The following is a 14,943-nucleotide window of genomic DNA, read 5'->3' as shown; positions in this document are numbered from 1 at the left end:
GGGAAGGCAGATTCTGCTGTTCCATACTGTCAAAGGACCTGAATGAACATATTCCCATGAGAGATATCCTCTAAGCATATGAGGTATCTGAGTAGTAAGGAAGTGTCCTACCTTAAACCGGCTAAAACAAGTCACTGCCACTGGCCTCTCAGAAAACGCTGTCCACCGCTTGCTCAGAGATCCCTCTGCTTTCATACAAGCTGCCATAGTGCCGCCCGTCCAGCGGCTTTTAACTGTGCAGAGCGCGCCGTGCGTGCTGTTGCCGGAAATGGCGTCCCGCAATGCATTGTGGACGCTGTAGTCCTGCCGCGGCGGAAGCGCGTCACCGCCACTCTGAAAGCCTGGCGTTGGCGGAAGTCGCCTCCGGCGCTCTGAATCCTGGTGCTTGTAGTCGCACACGCTGCCTGGACGCCGCCGTTCTCAGTAGCAGTATCATGCTGGATTTCCGCAGCGGTTTAAGGTGATATACATATATGCTTTTTAAGGAGACTTACCCATCCGCTCCTGACCTTTTTACATGGACAGTACTCTTAGAGCCACGCTTCCATGTTGCTCTTCCCCATAGTGACCCCCTGTATCTATGAAGTGAGCCCAAAATAAAGTAACCACTCCTGCCTCTAACTACACAAGGAGACAGGAAAAAAAGACACCAGGGTATGGGAGGAGCAGGGATTTATACAGGAAGGGGAGGTCCCTGGGAAAAAAGTAACCTGTCTAATTACGAGGAGGAGGGATGGAATCCCAATGTTAAGGCTGCCATGGGATCGTAGAAGAAATATAAATTATACTTAACACATTGGGTGAAATTGCATAGGCTGTGAGATTGTCTGCCTGTACAGTATATTGAAAGTGGCAATCTTTTACATGGACAAGGCAACCTGGTTTTGCCATTTAGATTATTTTTGCATTAAAAAGTATGGGCAGACTTGCATTTGTACAAAACTTATGGCAGTAATTGACACCGGTCCAGCTTACTTGTGTGTGACCTTCTAAATATTTGCAATAAACTTTCATAAGTCCTTTCACTGACCGGTACACGACAGTTAGCATTGCACGGAGAGCATTTTAACAATACTATATATTGGGAAACAACAATCACGCACATTCACATCCATTAACATTCAGCCACTCCATGCTAAGAAATTCATGTCAAAATAACGAAACACCAATGAAGTTTAATTTCAAACGTTAATATATTTTCTATTTTATAGTGAACATATGCATCAGTTACCCCTAATTGCATAAACTGACATCATCAAAAAGGGGAACATTTGTAAGATGCCTCTTAAAATAAATATTTCTCTTTTATAAAATAATAAAACTTCAAATAAATATACTTTACACTAAACATTATGTTGAAAAATTAGAAAATAAAGGCTTACTATTACTGTAACTGTACAATATACAGACAGCCCAAAGAGTAGAAATATTACGATTTCAATAAGGTGAAGCACAACCTAACCCTTTGGATAGATTCACATTCCTCTCAATGTATATTAGTACATTTTGTGATTGCGCCATTACTGTGGCACTATTTTTCACAGTTGTAAATATTATTGTTTATGTACAAAAATATAGGACATTATCTCTGCAGAAACAAAAATTTTTTTTTTTGCTAATTTAGCAATGTTGCAAATATTATTCACCAACAATTATGTAGTAGTGTCTGTGTTGCTTTAGCTTATATAATACGTGTCACAGAACACTGGCTCTTAGTCGGAGCTTGATTACCCATTCTCTAACAAGACTATCAAGTAAGATGGCATAAAGATTTCACCGCAAACAGGAAAAACATCCCACAGTTCTCTGCAAAGTGTGCGGAGATGGCTTCTTTAAATGATTGCATGTGTGTGTTAAAAGTAAGTCCAACTACTTTTGTTTAATTCCATCTGTGCTATGCAGGCTTTCCCAGATTTCTGGCCTGTAATTGTGGGACTTTACAACATACTGTGTTTGACCTTTTGCATCGACATCCAGGCCTCTTTGCCCGGTCATAGCAGCCCTGGCACAACTTAAGGCAACCCTTGGCTGGAAGATAACACCATAAACAAGGCAAGAACATGGACATAACACCAATGGCAGACCAGCGTGTGCAGGAATGCGATTGACTGCAAGAGCAGGGGTTGTCCGCACAGTTGTCCTCATCATCGTTTGAGCAGTGATAGAACAGGCACTTGACACAGCAAACACAAGTTCCATAGTCAATCACTTCCTGTGCGGAGCAAAGGCACTGTTTGTCACATATCCAACAAGAGGGAAGAGTCCTGGGTAAAGTGCATTCTTGGCACTTACATTTCCCGCAGCTCTCACACCTGTATGCATGTAAGCCCAAGTCTTCTTTGCTGGAGGGCTTTAACTCCTCTGATTTCAGCTCAATTTTGGGCTGTACTCGAATTATCTGATCAGCACCCATCTCCGAAGAGAAGGATGGACTTAAAAGTCTTTGCTCTGAACTGCTGCTTGTGCTTGTCCTTGTACTACTCCGTGATCCTGTACTTACTGTACTAATGGACCGTGACAGGGATGCCCGAGATGAAGAATACATTGGTGAAAGGGGACTCCTACTAAACTGCCTCTGGTCTGTTACCACATGTATTCGTTCATTTTTATGCTGGGTAGTTTGACGAGAAGGCTTAACCCAAGGTCTGGGAGCCACGGTAGGTCCTTCGGTATATTCATTAGTGTTCCGTAAGGCTCTTATCTGTTCCAATGACAAAACATGAACTTGCTGGGTCAAAATATCCCTTGGGTCGATTTCACCATTTGTTCTCCCACTGTCACGCCGAGTCTGGAGTAAAGGTTGGGATACGCTGCCATTTTGTACTCTTGCTTCCATCAGTACTCTGAAGAGTTTTCACTCCAGTAGACCGAGAACACATCTGAAATCCTGGTAGGGAAAAAGAAAAAAAAAAAAAGTTACTCAATTTAGTTTATAAAAATACTATTGCAATTCAGATTTGCATTTACAAATGACTCAAACAGGCCATGGAAACATGCAGGCTAAAATAATTTTTTCCAACTGTGTGGGAAATCATTGCACGTATTCACAGCGCTGGCATTAAGTTTCCCGACATTACGGGGTACATTTACTTAAGGTTCTAAAAATGAAAAAGAGGATGTTTCTCCAGGTCTATAATTTCTCTATTGCATCCTAAAATCCATAAACAGCATCTGACTGGTCAACATCTCCTCTTAATTTTTAAGAAACTTTAGTAAATTCACCCCTAGGTCATAAATTTTGCTATAATTTCTCATTATTATAAACCATTAGGGAGGGTATTTATAAAAGCTAGGAGACAAATACATTTGTAAGAGATAATGTGCCAATCAGCTTGTAGTTGCCATTTCTCAAATACAGACTGTAAATTGTAAGACAGAACCTTATTGGTTGTTCATCTCTCACAATCTTATCTATCTCCCTGCTTTGATAAATACCCACCTTAGTGATTAAAAGCATGAGTTAGTTTTTTTTTAAATACTTCAACTATTTTCCAAATCTTCAATAAAAGCAACAAAATACACAAACATATACACATTATTGACACCAGGCTTAGTACTTGTAATGCTGTAAACATTATACAGAAGAAGAAATAAATGTATGTTCTAATGAACCCTTTCATAGCTACGCAAAAGCATTCATACAACAAATCCCCAAGTTGTTGTTAGGTAACTTTAGTCACCTAACATAACTTTGCTGCATAAACCAGTTTAATTCATTAGCATTAAACCAATATAACCTGTTGTAGTATTTCTTTAAACTGCAACAAAGATTATATTGTGTGTAAATCCACAATGCAAGGATGTCATATGTAGATCGGAATATGTATAACTTTTTTTACCCAATATAACAAATATTAAATAAGTATGTAGCAAATACAAATATTATATAATGCACCAACTGCTTCACAAAATCTATACATTTCCCAGAAACCATTTTATAAATTTTGTAGTGAAAACTAGTCATAAGAAGAACCCACCACTAGAACTTTAACCCTTTGAGTGCCAATCAATATAGGTGTGAAAATTGACAAGCAAACCTTTTAAATCCTCATAATGACCTATAATGTTTACCATACATACGAAGTATCTTTTATTTGAATTTATATAACAAACGTGAGAGACACAGGAAGTTTAAGCGGATATTTTGCACTCAAAGGGTTCAACTATAAATCATACACTAAAGAATACATTTTATGCATTGTAGCCAAAAAAATAATAATAATAAAAAAAGTTAAAACCGTGACAAATTCATACTAATCTACCAAAATTGGGGGTTATAGGGTGATGGTGTAATACAGACATGTACTAAAATAAATTAGACATGTACTGAAATAAATTAATGCAAAATTTGCACAAGTGTAAATATATATAAATATATATATGGATTAGGGATGTGTTATAAGGTTAACAACTTCTAGAACACCGCAAATCACAGCTAACATGACAAAAGCAGCTTATCCCTTCCTCTCATATGGGAACATGTCACAACAGGTGTATGGAAACCAGGTTCCTCTTAGATTGCATTAACAGCTATTCAAGTAACAGGAAACCAGCTGCAATAATGAGACTGTCCCCTCTTTACTCAGGTCACAACAATGTGAATGACAATGGCCAGAACACTTTGCTATTCACATAACAAACAGTACCTGCATTTACAGCACAAGTCTTTATGGTTTGATGGCTTTGATACATTTGCCAAAGGGACTGCTAACTAAACTAAATGAGGATGGGCTGAATAATGCACATTATTCATGGAATTTACTGCAAGTCTCGCAAACAGGATGCTATCATCCGTACGACATTTCTGGATGAAGAGCCCTTTTAATTGCAGAGATCTATAGAATCGGGCCTGTTTAACTGAACAGCCAGCCCGCAAACAGCACATTCTCTGTTAAGTTATTTGACAATGAAGGGATTGAGATCATTGCTGTGCAAACATTATTCACAGGCTATCTGAATCGGAACAGACAATCTCCTATAGGATCCACTAGATCCATTCATAAAGTTACATCAGCAGTTTATTAATATGAAAAAGTAGTCACTGTTCTAGACATACCCATGGATTCTTGAACACAGACCTATTTAATCGTAGCATTGATTAGCACAGTGTGTAAAAAAAACACCTCACAACCACTCTATGTCTATGTACAATCTATAGCCTGTAAGCTTGCAGCAGGGCCCTCTCACCTCCAAGTCTGTCTGTTGTTACCCAGTTTGTTTTATCTCTACTATCATAAAGCGCAACGGGATCTACTGCACTATATAAGAAACTGGAAACTGATAAATGCACACAATTATGGCTACAGCCAATACATTAGGTATGCGTTTCAACACATCTGCACACCGTAATGGGGACCATCTGGTTTGCCAAAAGCCAGCACCATCACACTGTACAACTTCACTTTAAAGAAATGATAAAATTAAGATGTGACTGTTTGCAAACACTGTACAAGCATTTCACGTCAAAATGCAAACAACGATTTTGACTACACGTAAACCAATACATGATTTTGGCTAGGTTACAACGTACTGTACGTGCAAGAGAGTTTCCAATGCATGTACTGACTGAAAGTCTAGTTCTCAAAAAGTTTACTTTGCGGACATATTCTACTTGTTATTTATGTGGACATATTTATTTTCCCGCTGTGTAATTATATATATTACTTACAGCAGGATCACTGAAAAGTTAGCATCATAGACCAGATGAATAAATCTTTTTATCACTCAGCACTCTAAAACACTGAATACTATTAAAAAGCAGGGTAAACTGGCATTTAGAAACTACACAAATTCTGCACTCTACTGTCTATAATAAAATGTCAAAATTACATTTTAGATTGCAGGTACCATGAGCAACAAGCCAATGTTTCAGTTACTAGCCATCCCTTAGGCTAGTGAAGTAAATTGAAGACTGGAACTGAAGCGACAATGTCATCCATCTGTAGAGAAACAACATTGAAACTGCTGTCAGATCTTATCTGCACTTTTTGTTTTTAACCAGAATTCACTTCAGAAATAGGTGTTCACTAATAAGTTTGCAAACTTCAGGATATATGTAGTTCCTGGCTCTAGAGACCGAAAACCTTCAAAATATGGCCTGAAAACCAGTGAATTTTCAAGTCTCAAAGTATATCCCCAATTTTATGGTCTAAATTTATTCGGTTTGCGTCAAACAGTAAAACAAATGTGCAAATGTAGCCACATGCTACATTTGCACAGAACAGTGTACACGCTCTGGTATCGGATGCTGATTTTGTGTATCAGCATTTCCTTAGTTGGCTAATCCTAACACGAACAATACCTATGGTTTAGCACTGAGCTATATTCTTCCTACGTACAACTTTACATACTGTAGTTCTTCGATATAGGCCTTTAACTTGACCAACAAGCTGAAGCAATTCCCGAAGAAACAGATGTATTACCAAAGAGGGTTTAACAGATGTCAACTAGTTGTGCACATCAATCATTAGCTACCATATCTGACTATGTTCTCTGTATAATCGCAAACATCCGATGATTGGGAAACGGAAAACACAACACTGTTTACATCACCTATTACACACTTTCCCAGGTACTAGACAGAATATTTAAAATTCTAAATTAACGAACACACAGTATTTTTAAATATTCATGGAAGACTCTTAAATAGGAAATGTGTTACTTTGTGTAGCTATAGTTGTTGCATCAAACTTCTAAAGTTTGAAGTTGTAGAGGATAGGCAATAAACATACGTTTGACTTCATTTTGTTTGTCTCCTGTACTGTATGATGCACTATGAATTTTACTGCTGTCTCTCCATTTCCTTTGCAAGCCTCCCCCCTCCTCAATCCCCTCCTCTGAAAACCCCATTAGAAGCCGAGTGTGTGATCAGACTGAGGATTAGGGGAGGGGGAGCAAGGAGTTTACTGTGGGGACAGGGTGAAAAGACATAAATAGCTCTTTAAACTAGACCACAACATTTCCGAAGCTGCTCAACACCACAAGATATATCCTCTTCTATATTCAAAATAGAACTCAATGCAAACCACAGAGTGGAAACTCTGTGCAGAAAACAGAACGCAACCTTCACAACAACAATCACAAAGTAAATGCACTTTTATTAAAATATCAACAGGTTTCCTCCAAGCAGCCCACAAGCCAGATCCTATTCCTTAACTCACAGGGTAACCCCCCCAATCCCCATATGGAAACTATTACATAGAGACCCAGCAATAACCATACATGCAAACTCTTCTACATAAACAGTGATCAACTTGGTAAAACATTGTATCAAAGTAATAAACATTGCATCCAACTACTTTCCATAGCAAGCCACGTTCTCTCACCCCCTATACTGCCCATGGGGAGAGCAAGCACAATACCAGCTAATTAGGTCAAAAGCAAAAATCTAGGGTCGAGAAAGGTAGAAAAAAAAAAATATATATATATATATATATATATATATATATATATATATACATATATATATATACATATATACACACACACACACACACACACACAATGAGTGGGTCCCCCCAGATTTGCAGGGCACCACCTGGTACCCAATAATCCCTGTCCCAGCTATGGACTCAGGCCAGATGAGGGGTAACCCCATACGTACCGTAACCGCAGCTGCCCAACAACTCCTCGCCCCGGAAAGTTTGCAGGTCCCGCTAGTAAATCCGCTCCGGGGATCGCAGTGCACAGTCCGGTAGGAAGTAACGCTCCAAACAACAAGGCACAGAACAAGCGGAGGACGCAGAGCGCAGACGGCCGGGCAGCGCACAGTACTCCGGGGGCAGCCACAAGTTTCCTCCACAACTGCAGAAGTGCTGCTGGGGCTGGCTGCTGCTGTGAGGGAGACGAGGCTGGGGCTAGGCGGCGGGTGAGTGGCTGCTGCGGGCAGTGTGCTCAGTGCAGCGCTCTCTGGCTCTCAGGAGAGGTTGGCGATATGCAGCAGCAGCAGCAGCAGCAGTAAATGGCGTCATGTGGAACTGAGGAAGAACAGAGTATTTGTTGTCCCAGAGGATATATCGCATCCGGTCCCTGCTCATTGGCTCTGCGGGGCTACATTCACTCACACTCCCAGCTCTGAGCCGCAGGAGGGATCTCACAGGGCACTGGCCTTTGATTGCTGCTGCTCAGGGTAGTGCGGTGGGTGGGAGCACTCAGTGACTGTACACTGGTGTATGGTTACTGTCCCATGCAGCTATTGTGTACATCAGCCCTGCTCAGTGTCACACACTTGTGTGTGACTAATAGCACAGGATACTTCTAAGCACTGACCTATACTCTGTACCCACACTTATACTACTACTACTAGCAGCACATGTTTTCTATCTGTCTCTCTGTAACTCTGCTGCACTTGCTTTGGGAGGTTTGTAGCAAACTCTAGTAACTAAATTATACCTGTCACACATAACCCATATGGGAGATTTGTGAACCACAGTAAAATCTACACCAACAAATGATACATGCATGTAGCCAATGTCTTTGTATCAGTTCCACAGTTGCAATTTTGAACTGCAGCTATGCACGAAAAACTTTCTCAAAACTTCTGTAAAATGATGTGTATGAGGAATCTGTTCATACATGTAGTGATAAATGGCTGTTGTGCAGCTGCCATGTGCAGGAAGGGAACTAGCCTGTAATTAGTGAGGACAAAGGAAAGTCAGTGTCTAGTTTGGAAAAGTGTCAAATTAATATGGTAAATAGGATTAAAAATCTATCTATCTATCTATCTATCTATGGTTATTTCGTTTTTTTTTTATTTATTGAAGTCACTGGCTTGTATTTTTGAGGAAAACAATATTTGTGCCAATAATGCACATACATGTTCTATACATGTTCTATACATGTTCTACAAGCGCGATATGGAATGTTAGATTGACCACTCAAGGTCAACAGGGCTTAGGTTGAAATGGCTAAGGTCGACAGGGTCAGAAGGTCGACACAACCATTAGGTCGACATGAGGTGTTTTTTTTTTTTTAAACGGAGTCATGTGCTGATAGGCTGTATTTCACACCCTACCCTTCACAAAGGCGTGGCAGTAATACAATAGTGTGCCAAGCACAGCAAGGCACCGTGCCTGAAGCATGGCGAGCAGGGCTGGCGCCACCACTAGGCAGTGTTAGGCATTTGCCTAGGGCGCCGGCCACTGGGGGGCGGTAGTTGGGAGCAGGGCAGGAGGGAGAGCTGGAGGTCTGGCTTAGCGGGCAGGAGGGAGGGCTCGCTGCGCTGTATGCAGTTCAGTCCCGGACCCCGGTGCATGTTAACTGACATTTCCCTCCACCCGCACCGCGTACAGCCGCTCAGCCGGGCAGCGTCTGAGGGTGAGCCAAGTGCTCAGAGCTGCCCGGCTGAGCGGCTGTACACGGTGCGGGTGGAGGAAGATGTCAGTCATACTGCGCCGGGACTGAACTGCGAGGCCTCCCTCCTGCCCGCTAAGCCAGACCTCCAGCTCAACCTCCCGCCCGCTGAGCTAGACCCGAGCTCCTCCTGAAGGGTGAGTAATTATATATACACACCGAAACAGCACGGCGGCCGTATCCCTCTCCCCCCCCCCCCAAAATCAGCCCGCCGGCCGCATCATGCATCACCCCCCCCCCCCCCCCCAGGAGCAGCATGGCGTCCGTATTCCTCCCCACCCCCCACCCGTGGAGCAGGTGAGTGCCGGGTCGCCCCCCCGCCTGGGGCACTCCGACGCCTTGCACCGGCACTGATAGCGAGCAGACGCGGTACACTTATATGTGTTCATGTCGACTAAGTTGACATTTGCGACAACAAAAAGGGAAAATTTCATTTTCGGCATATTCAAGGTCGACCTTCCCTTAATCGGCCTAATGCTTCCATCGACCTTCCAACCGTGTCGACTTTAGCCATGTCAACCGATTTCAGGTGTCAACGTGAGCACTATGGACCTTTCAGTGGTCGGCCTTAATGCAGTCGACCCAATGACCCATAGACTACTAGAGTATATATGAATGCATGTGAGCTCCCAGATGTAGAACCAAACGTGTATCATGCTATAACTTTACCATATGAATCAGACACATGTATAATAGAAGCTCTGACTTTTTTTTTATGAAGAAAACATATTTCACCAAAATCCTTAATCAAATAAGAACTAAAATTTCGATCCATCAAGTTTGCCATATATGAAACCACACATTACGAACAATAAAAGTAATGGGATACAAATGCCTGTCTAATAAGGGGGTATTTATCAAAGCTTGATAAAAGAGAAAATTGTAACAGATAAAGTACCAGCCAATGTCATTTTTTAAACACAGGCTGCAAAATGAAGGCAGAAGTTGATTGGTCAGTTCTTTAGTACTCAAAATTTTTGGGCCCATTTATTATGGACTCCATATTAATGCGATCAGGGCGTGATCTTACCACCCAGGATCGCATTGCAGTATGCGATACCATCGGTACTATCTATCACTGAGGCGGTGCTCTTCCGGCTGCCAGGGGGGATGCCATAGAAACCTATGGGGGGATGCCACTATGTGCGGCAATGGTGGGATCACAGCAGGGATCTCCTCTTTACATTCGGGGTATACATAATATTTGGGGGCTAACCCTGGAAAATAGGTGTTTTCATGAATATAGCCACAGATATATAATGATAAATGGGCCCCTTTGTCTCTTTTTGAGCTTTGATAAAAATACTCCTTAAATCACAAGAGTTTGCAATGTAAAAACAAAAGCATTCTATAATGGTGCAAAAAGCTTATCCCTAAAAAGTGACGTGTACATGGCAAGAACTTGTACATAATGATTAAATAAATCATGTGAATGTCATTCAATAGTAAAAACGTGCAATAAAGTTAAGTTATTCAAACTCATAACCATATAACATGCCAGTTTCTGCACTGCTGCTCCTGACAGCGTTTGTGTATTATTAACAAAAGTGACGTTGCAGGCATTTACATAATAGTAGGACAGCAGCAAGCAGGGAACACAGGAAATGGTGTGAAGTGTATTATGCGACCTCTCTTCCTCCCCCACACAGCTAAGTGTCAATAATAGCAGTCAGCCTGAAGACTGTGCGGCCGCTAGGGGGAGCCCGGCCTCGCTATCTATCCCAATGTGGGCATGTGGGGAATGCATTCCTAGCGACAGAGCCATTAGCATGGAGGGTGAGATCATTCCTCACTCCACCCATTTCGGAAATGCTGCTAGAGATACTTCCTTCATGTTTGCTAACTATTTCACTGCCGGAAGGGAAACTGATCTACATAGAAATGGAAAGTGCTACTTTGATAATGTTATAGAACCTAATTGGTTTCACTGTAACAACTTTTTTTTCCAGGTAAATATGCTAATTACTACCATTCACCCAACCTTTCTGCTGGGATAGTGCGTTTTTTTTCTACACAGAAGGTTTCATGCTTGTAAATATGGCTTCATACTACTAATGCAATTAATATAAAAACAATTTTATACATTTGTAAATTAGAGAGAGAGAGAGAGAGACACACACACTACTATTGATTCTTTGTATTTATTTATTACATTATAGTAATTAGTTTATATCATCAAATTAATTGATTGCAAGTCTTGTAATTAAATTACTTGGGACAGTGAATTTCAGAGTGAGGAGGGGGCAGGAATGTGTGTGAGTTAAAACACTCATGTCACATAAAAGGACTGAGATGAGCCCAAATGAGCACTCAGTACCTTATCAGTAATGCTAATATAATTGAGTAAACAGCTTTGTTTCCTCTTGATATCATCACAGTTTGGATTGACAGGTGGGGGTGAATTTGCATGTTCTATTGTATACGTTTTCTCTATATTTAGGAAGTCTGCGTCAATTTCAGAAACACTTTTAAATCAAAAAATATGAAACATTGTTCTACACTCAATTTAGTTTATGTATTTATATTAATATAAACCGTCTACTATTTACTTTATCAGCTCCATACATTATGACTAATATGCATAACATGAATGAATGAATAAATTAATAAAAAATATATAAATACATAACTAGAAAACATTTTTTGGCATACTTTTATTGGACCATCAAGTAGCAATAATGATATTGATACTAGTAGGTTATTTGGCTCCTAACAAAAATTAACCCTAGAATGAATGAGTGTGCATGTACATGTGGTAGGGAATATAGATTGTAAGCTCCACTGGGGCAGGGACTGATGTCAATGTTCCAGAAAAAAATAAAATTTCTCTCTGTAAAGCGCTGCGGAATATGTATGTGCTATATAAGAAATAATGTGAATATATAAATATATATGGTACTTATGAAGTATCTGGACGCCCGATTATCGCATCGCATCCGATGCGATGCGATGGACCCGATTTTCCATAGGATTCTATGGGAAAAAGGGTCCTTTTCATTTCCCCACTATCCAACTACACATGGAGTTGGATATAAACCTGTGGCGAGCGCAGCGAGCCACCGAGCCTGAAGCGTGGCGAGCGCAGGCGGATTTGTTAAAAAGTATTCCGCATCCCATCGCGGGGCTCGCTGCGCTCGCCACGCTTCAGGCTCGATGGCTCGCTACGGTCGCCACAGGTTTATATTCAACTCCATGCGTAGTTGGATAGTGGGGAAATGAAAAGGACCATTTTTCCCATAGAATCCTATGTTAAAATGGACTCAGTCCATTTTAACATTGAATCCTATGGAAAAATCGGGTCCATCGCATTGCGTCGCATGCGATGTGATGCGATGGACCCGATTTCTTAATCGGGCGTCCAGATACTACATAAGTACCATATATATTTTCTGGAGGCTTACTTCACTTCACAAGGATTGTTTAAAATAATAACAGCTAAATTCTCTTAATAAAGAACGGTACTTGTTTCCTAGCACGGCCACACCGATTAAGATCGGGGTGGTCGTGCTGAAAAAAATCGGTCGGTCGCATCGCATGCGATTTGGTCGCATGCGATGCGACCGACCGATCCGACCGATTTTTGACCCGATTTTTTCATTAAATCCAATGTAAATTGGGTCCCTGGGACCCAATTTTACATTGGATTGAATGAAAAAAATTCCAAACCCCCCCAAATTGAAGCGTGTACACAGCGCCCCACGATAGACGGCAACCCGAAGCGTGGCGAGCGCAGCGAGCCCGCGAGGGGCGGCGGTACGCGTCCTCCGACCTTTTCATGCCCTACTATCCACTAGGGCGTGGAGTGAGAATAGAATAGTGTGGCGAGCGCAGCGAGCCACCGAGCCCGAAGCGTGGCGAGCGCAGCGAGCCCCGCGAGGGGACGCGGATACCTTCACAGGTAATCGCGTCCCTTCGCGGGCTTCACAGTTGTCGGCGTCGCCACGGACACCTGTGAAGCCCGCGAAGGGACGCGTTTACCTGTGAAGGTATCCGCGTCCCCTCGCGGGGCTCGCTGCGCTCGCCACGCTTCGGGCTCGGTGGCTCGCTGCGCTCGCCACACTATTCTATTCTCACTCCACGCCCTAGTGGATAGTAGGGCATGAAAAGGTCGGAGGACGCGTACCGCCGCCCCTCGCGGGCTCGCTGCGCTCGCCACGCTTCGGGTTGCCGTCTATCGTGGGGCGACGACGGGGACATTTTTAATGTGAAATGGGTCATATTGACCCATTTCACATTTTTTAACATTTTTACACCATTTCAATGTTAAAAAATTTTTTAACATTGAATCCTATGTAAAAATCGGGTGCATCGCGTCGCATCGCGTCGGGACCAATGTTAATGGTCCCGACCGACGCGATGCCCCCGATATTTTACAGTTCCCGACAAGATTTCAATGTTAAAATTTTTTTTAACATTGAAGTCAATGCAAATATCGGGGGCATCGCGTCGGTCGCGTCGGGACCAATGTTAATGGTCCCGACCGACGCGATGCCCCCGATTTTTGTTTCCTAGCCGGCAAAATGGACCTGATTTCAAAGGAAATCGGGTCCATCGGGCTAATCGTGTCCCTTAATTAAGGGACACGATTAGTTACGATTGTGGCCGTGCTAGGAAACAAGTACCTAAAGAACACTAACAATAGTGACACCTAAAGGCCCTATAGAGGTATTGCACCTGTGAGGCAGTAATGCTAACCATTACACCATCCGTACTGCCCCAGTACTATGCTTATGATATCTTATATGAAATCTGGCTTATGCCTAAAAGGCACAGGAGCTTTAATAGAGGAGGGTGACCTTGTGCAGGCTTTGATTTGGCCCCCTCCTCTCTGGTAGTGCAGTTGGCATTGTGCCAGGGTCTATTGTGCATGTGCAGGGCTTCGGGAACGCTTCGCATACACTTCGCTGCCAGCACTGGAGAGAGGAGTAGGATTAAATGGGTGCAGAGTGTGCGGTGTGTGGACCAACCTGGACACAACACACTTTGCTAAAAGTGTCTATCTGGGTTTTTAGTAAGGAAAAAGTATGATTTTTAGTTTAGAAAATATGCAGTTTTTAGTAAAGAAAATGTGCGATTTCTTTTTTTACATGAAAGTGAGCGGTACTAATTTTGCACGAGCATACATTATCATTCCAGGCTCCAGCAGGGACTCTCTGAGGTGAGGTGGCTTCCTCCACACTAATGACAGTGGGGATCCCACTGTCATAGTGCTATAGAAGCACTCAGCCCTGATTGGCTGTAGGTGTCTTTGCTGGAAAGTGCAACATGAGCTTATTGTTGTACTGGATGAGAGTCACAGATATACACTGCGCAAAAAAATAAAGGGAACACTAAAATAACACATCCTAGATCTGAATGAATTAAATATTCTGTACTTGTTTCCTAGTACGGCGCCCATCGGGTCCCATCGCATACCTTAACTTAAGGTATGCGATGGGACCTGACATACCCGATTTTCGGGCTTTTTTTTAGGTTATAATGGCATGCAATGCGACCGACCCGATTTTACATTGTAAGCATTGTATGTAATGTTAAATTCCTATGTAAAATCGAGTCCGTTGAATGCCATTATAATGGCATACAATGCGACCA

General features: G+C 42.2%; 1 protein-coding gene across 2 annotated transcripts; it reads right to left on the bottom strand.

Annotated features, from left to right (window-relative positions):
• Positions 1-1,174: 1,174 nt before the first annotated feature.
• SPRY2 (sprouty RTK signaling antagonist 2) lies at positions 1,175-8,096 on the bottom strand. 2 transcript variants are annotated; one of them, XM_083168805.1, is made up of 3 exons: positions 7,604-8,096; positions 5,830-5,939; positions 1,175-2,887 (listed from the first exon to the last, which is right to left on the bottom strand). In XM_083168805.1, exon 3 carries the CDS (start codon positions 2,834-2,836, stop codon positions 1,895-1,897), a length of 942 nt encoding a protein of 313 aa, XP_083024931.1. In that variant the 5' UTR covers positions 2,837-2,887; positions 5,830-5,939; positions 7,604-8,096; the 3' UTR covers positions 1,175-1,894. The 2 variants fall into 2 exon arrangements, with proteins under 2 accessions (XP_083024931.1, XP_083024930.1); XM_083168804.1 differs by lacking the exon at positions 5,830-5,939 and having other exon boundaries at positions 7,604-8,094.
• Positions 8,097-14,943: the final 6,847 nt, after the last annotated feature.

Source organism: Crinia signifera, chromosome 2, assembly GCF_055691185.1.
Source record: "Crinia signifera chromosome 2, ASM5569118v1, whole genome shotgun sequence".
NCBI classification, from domain to species: Eukaryota; Metazoa; Chordata; class Amphibia; order Anura; family Myobatrachidae; genus Crinia; species Crinia signifera.
Note: the sequence above shows the minus strand (reverse complement) of the source record. Positions and strands in the feature narration are given on the sequence as shown.

Excerpts from the sequence above, each read along its gene's own strand:
- SPRY2 (XM_083168805.1), bottom strand. The coding sequence starts at position 2,836 with ATGGAAGCAAGAGTACAAAATGGCAGCGTATCCCAACCTTTACTCCAG.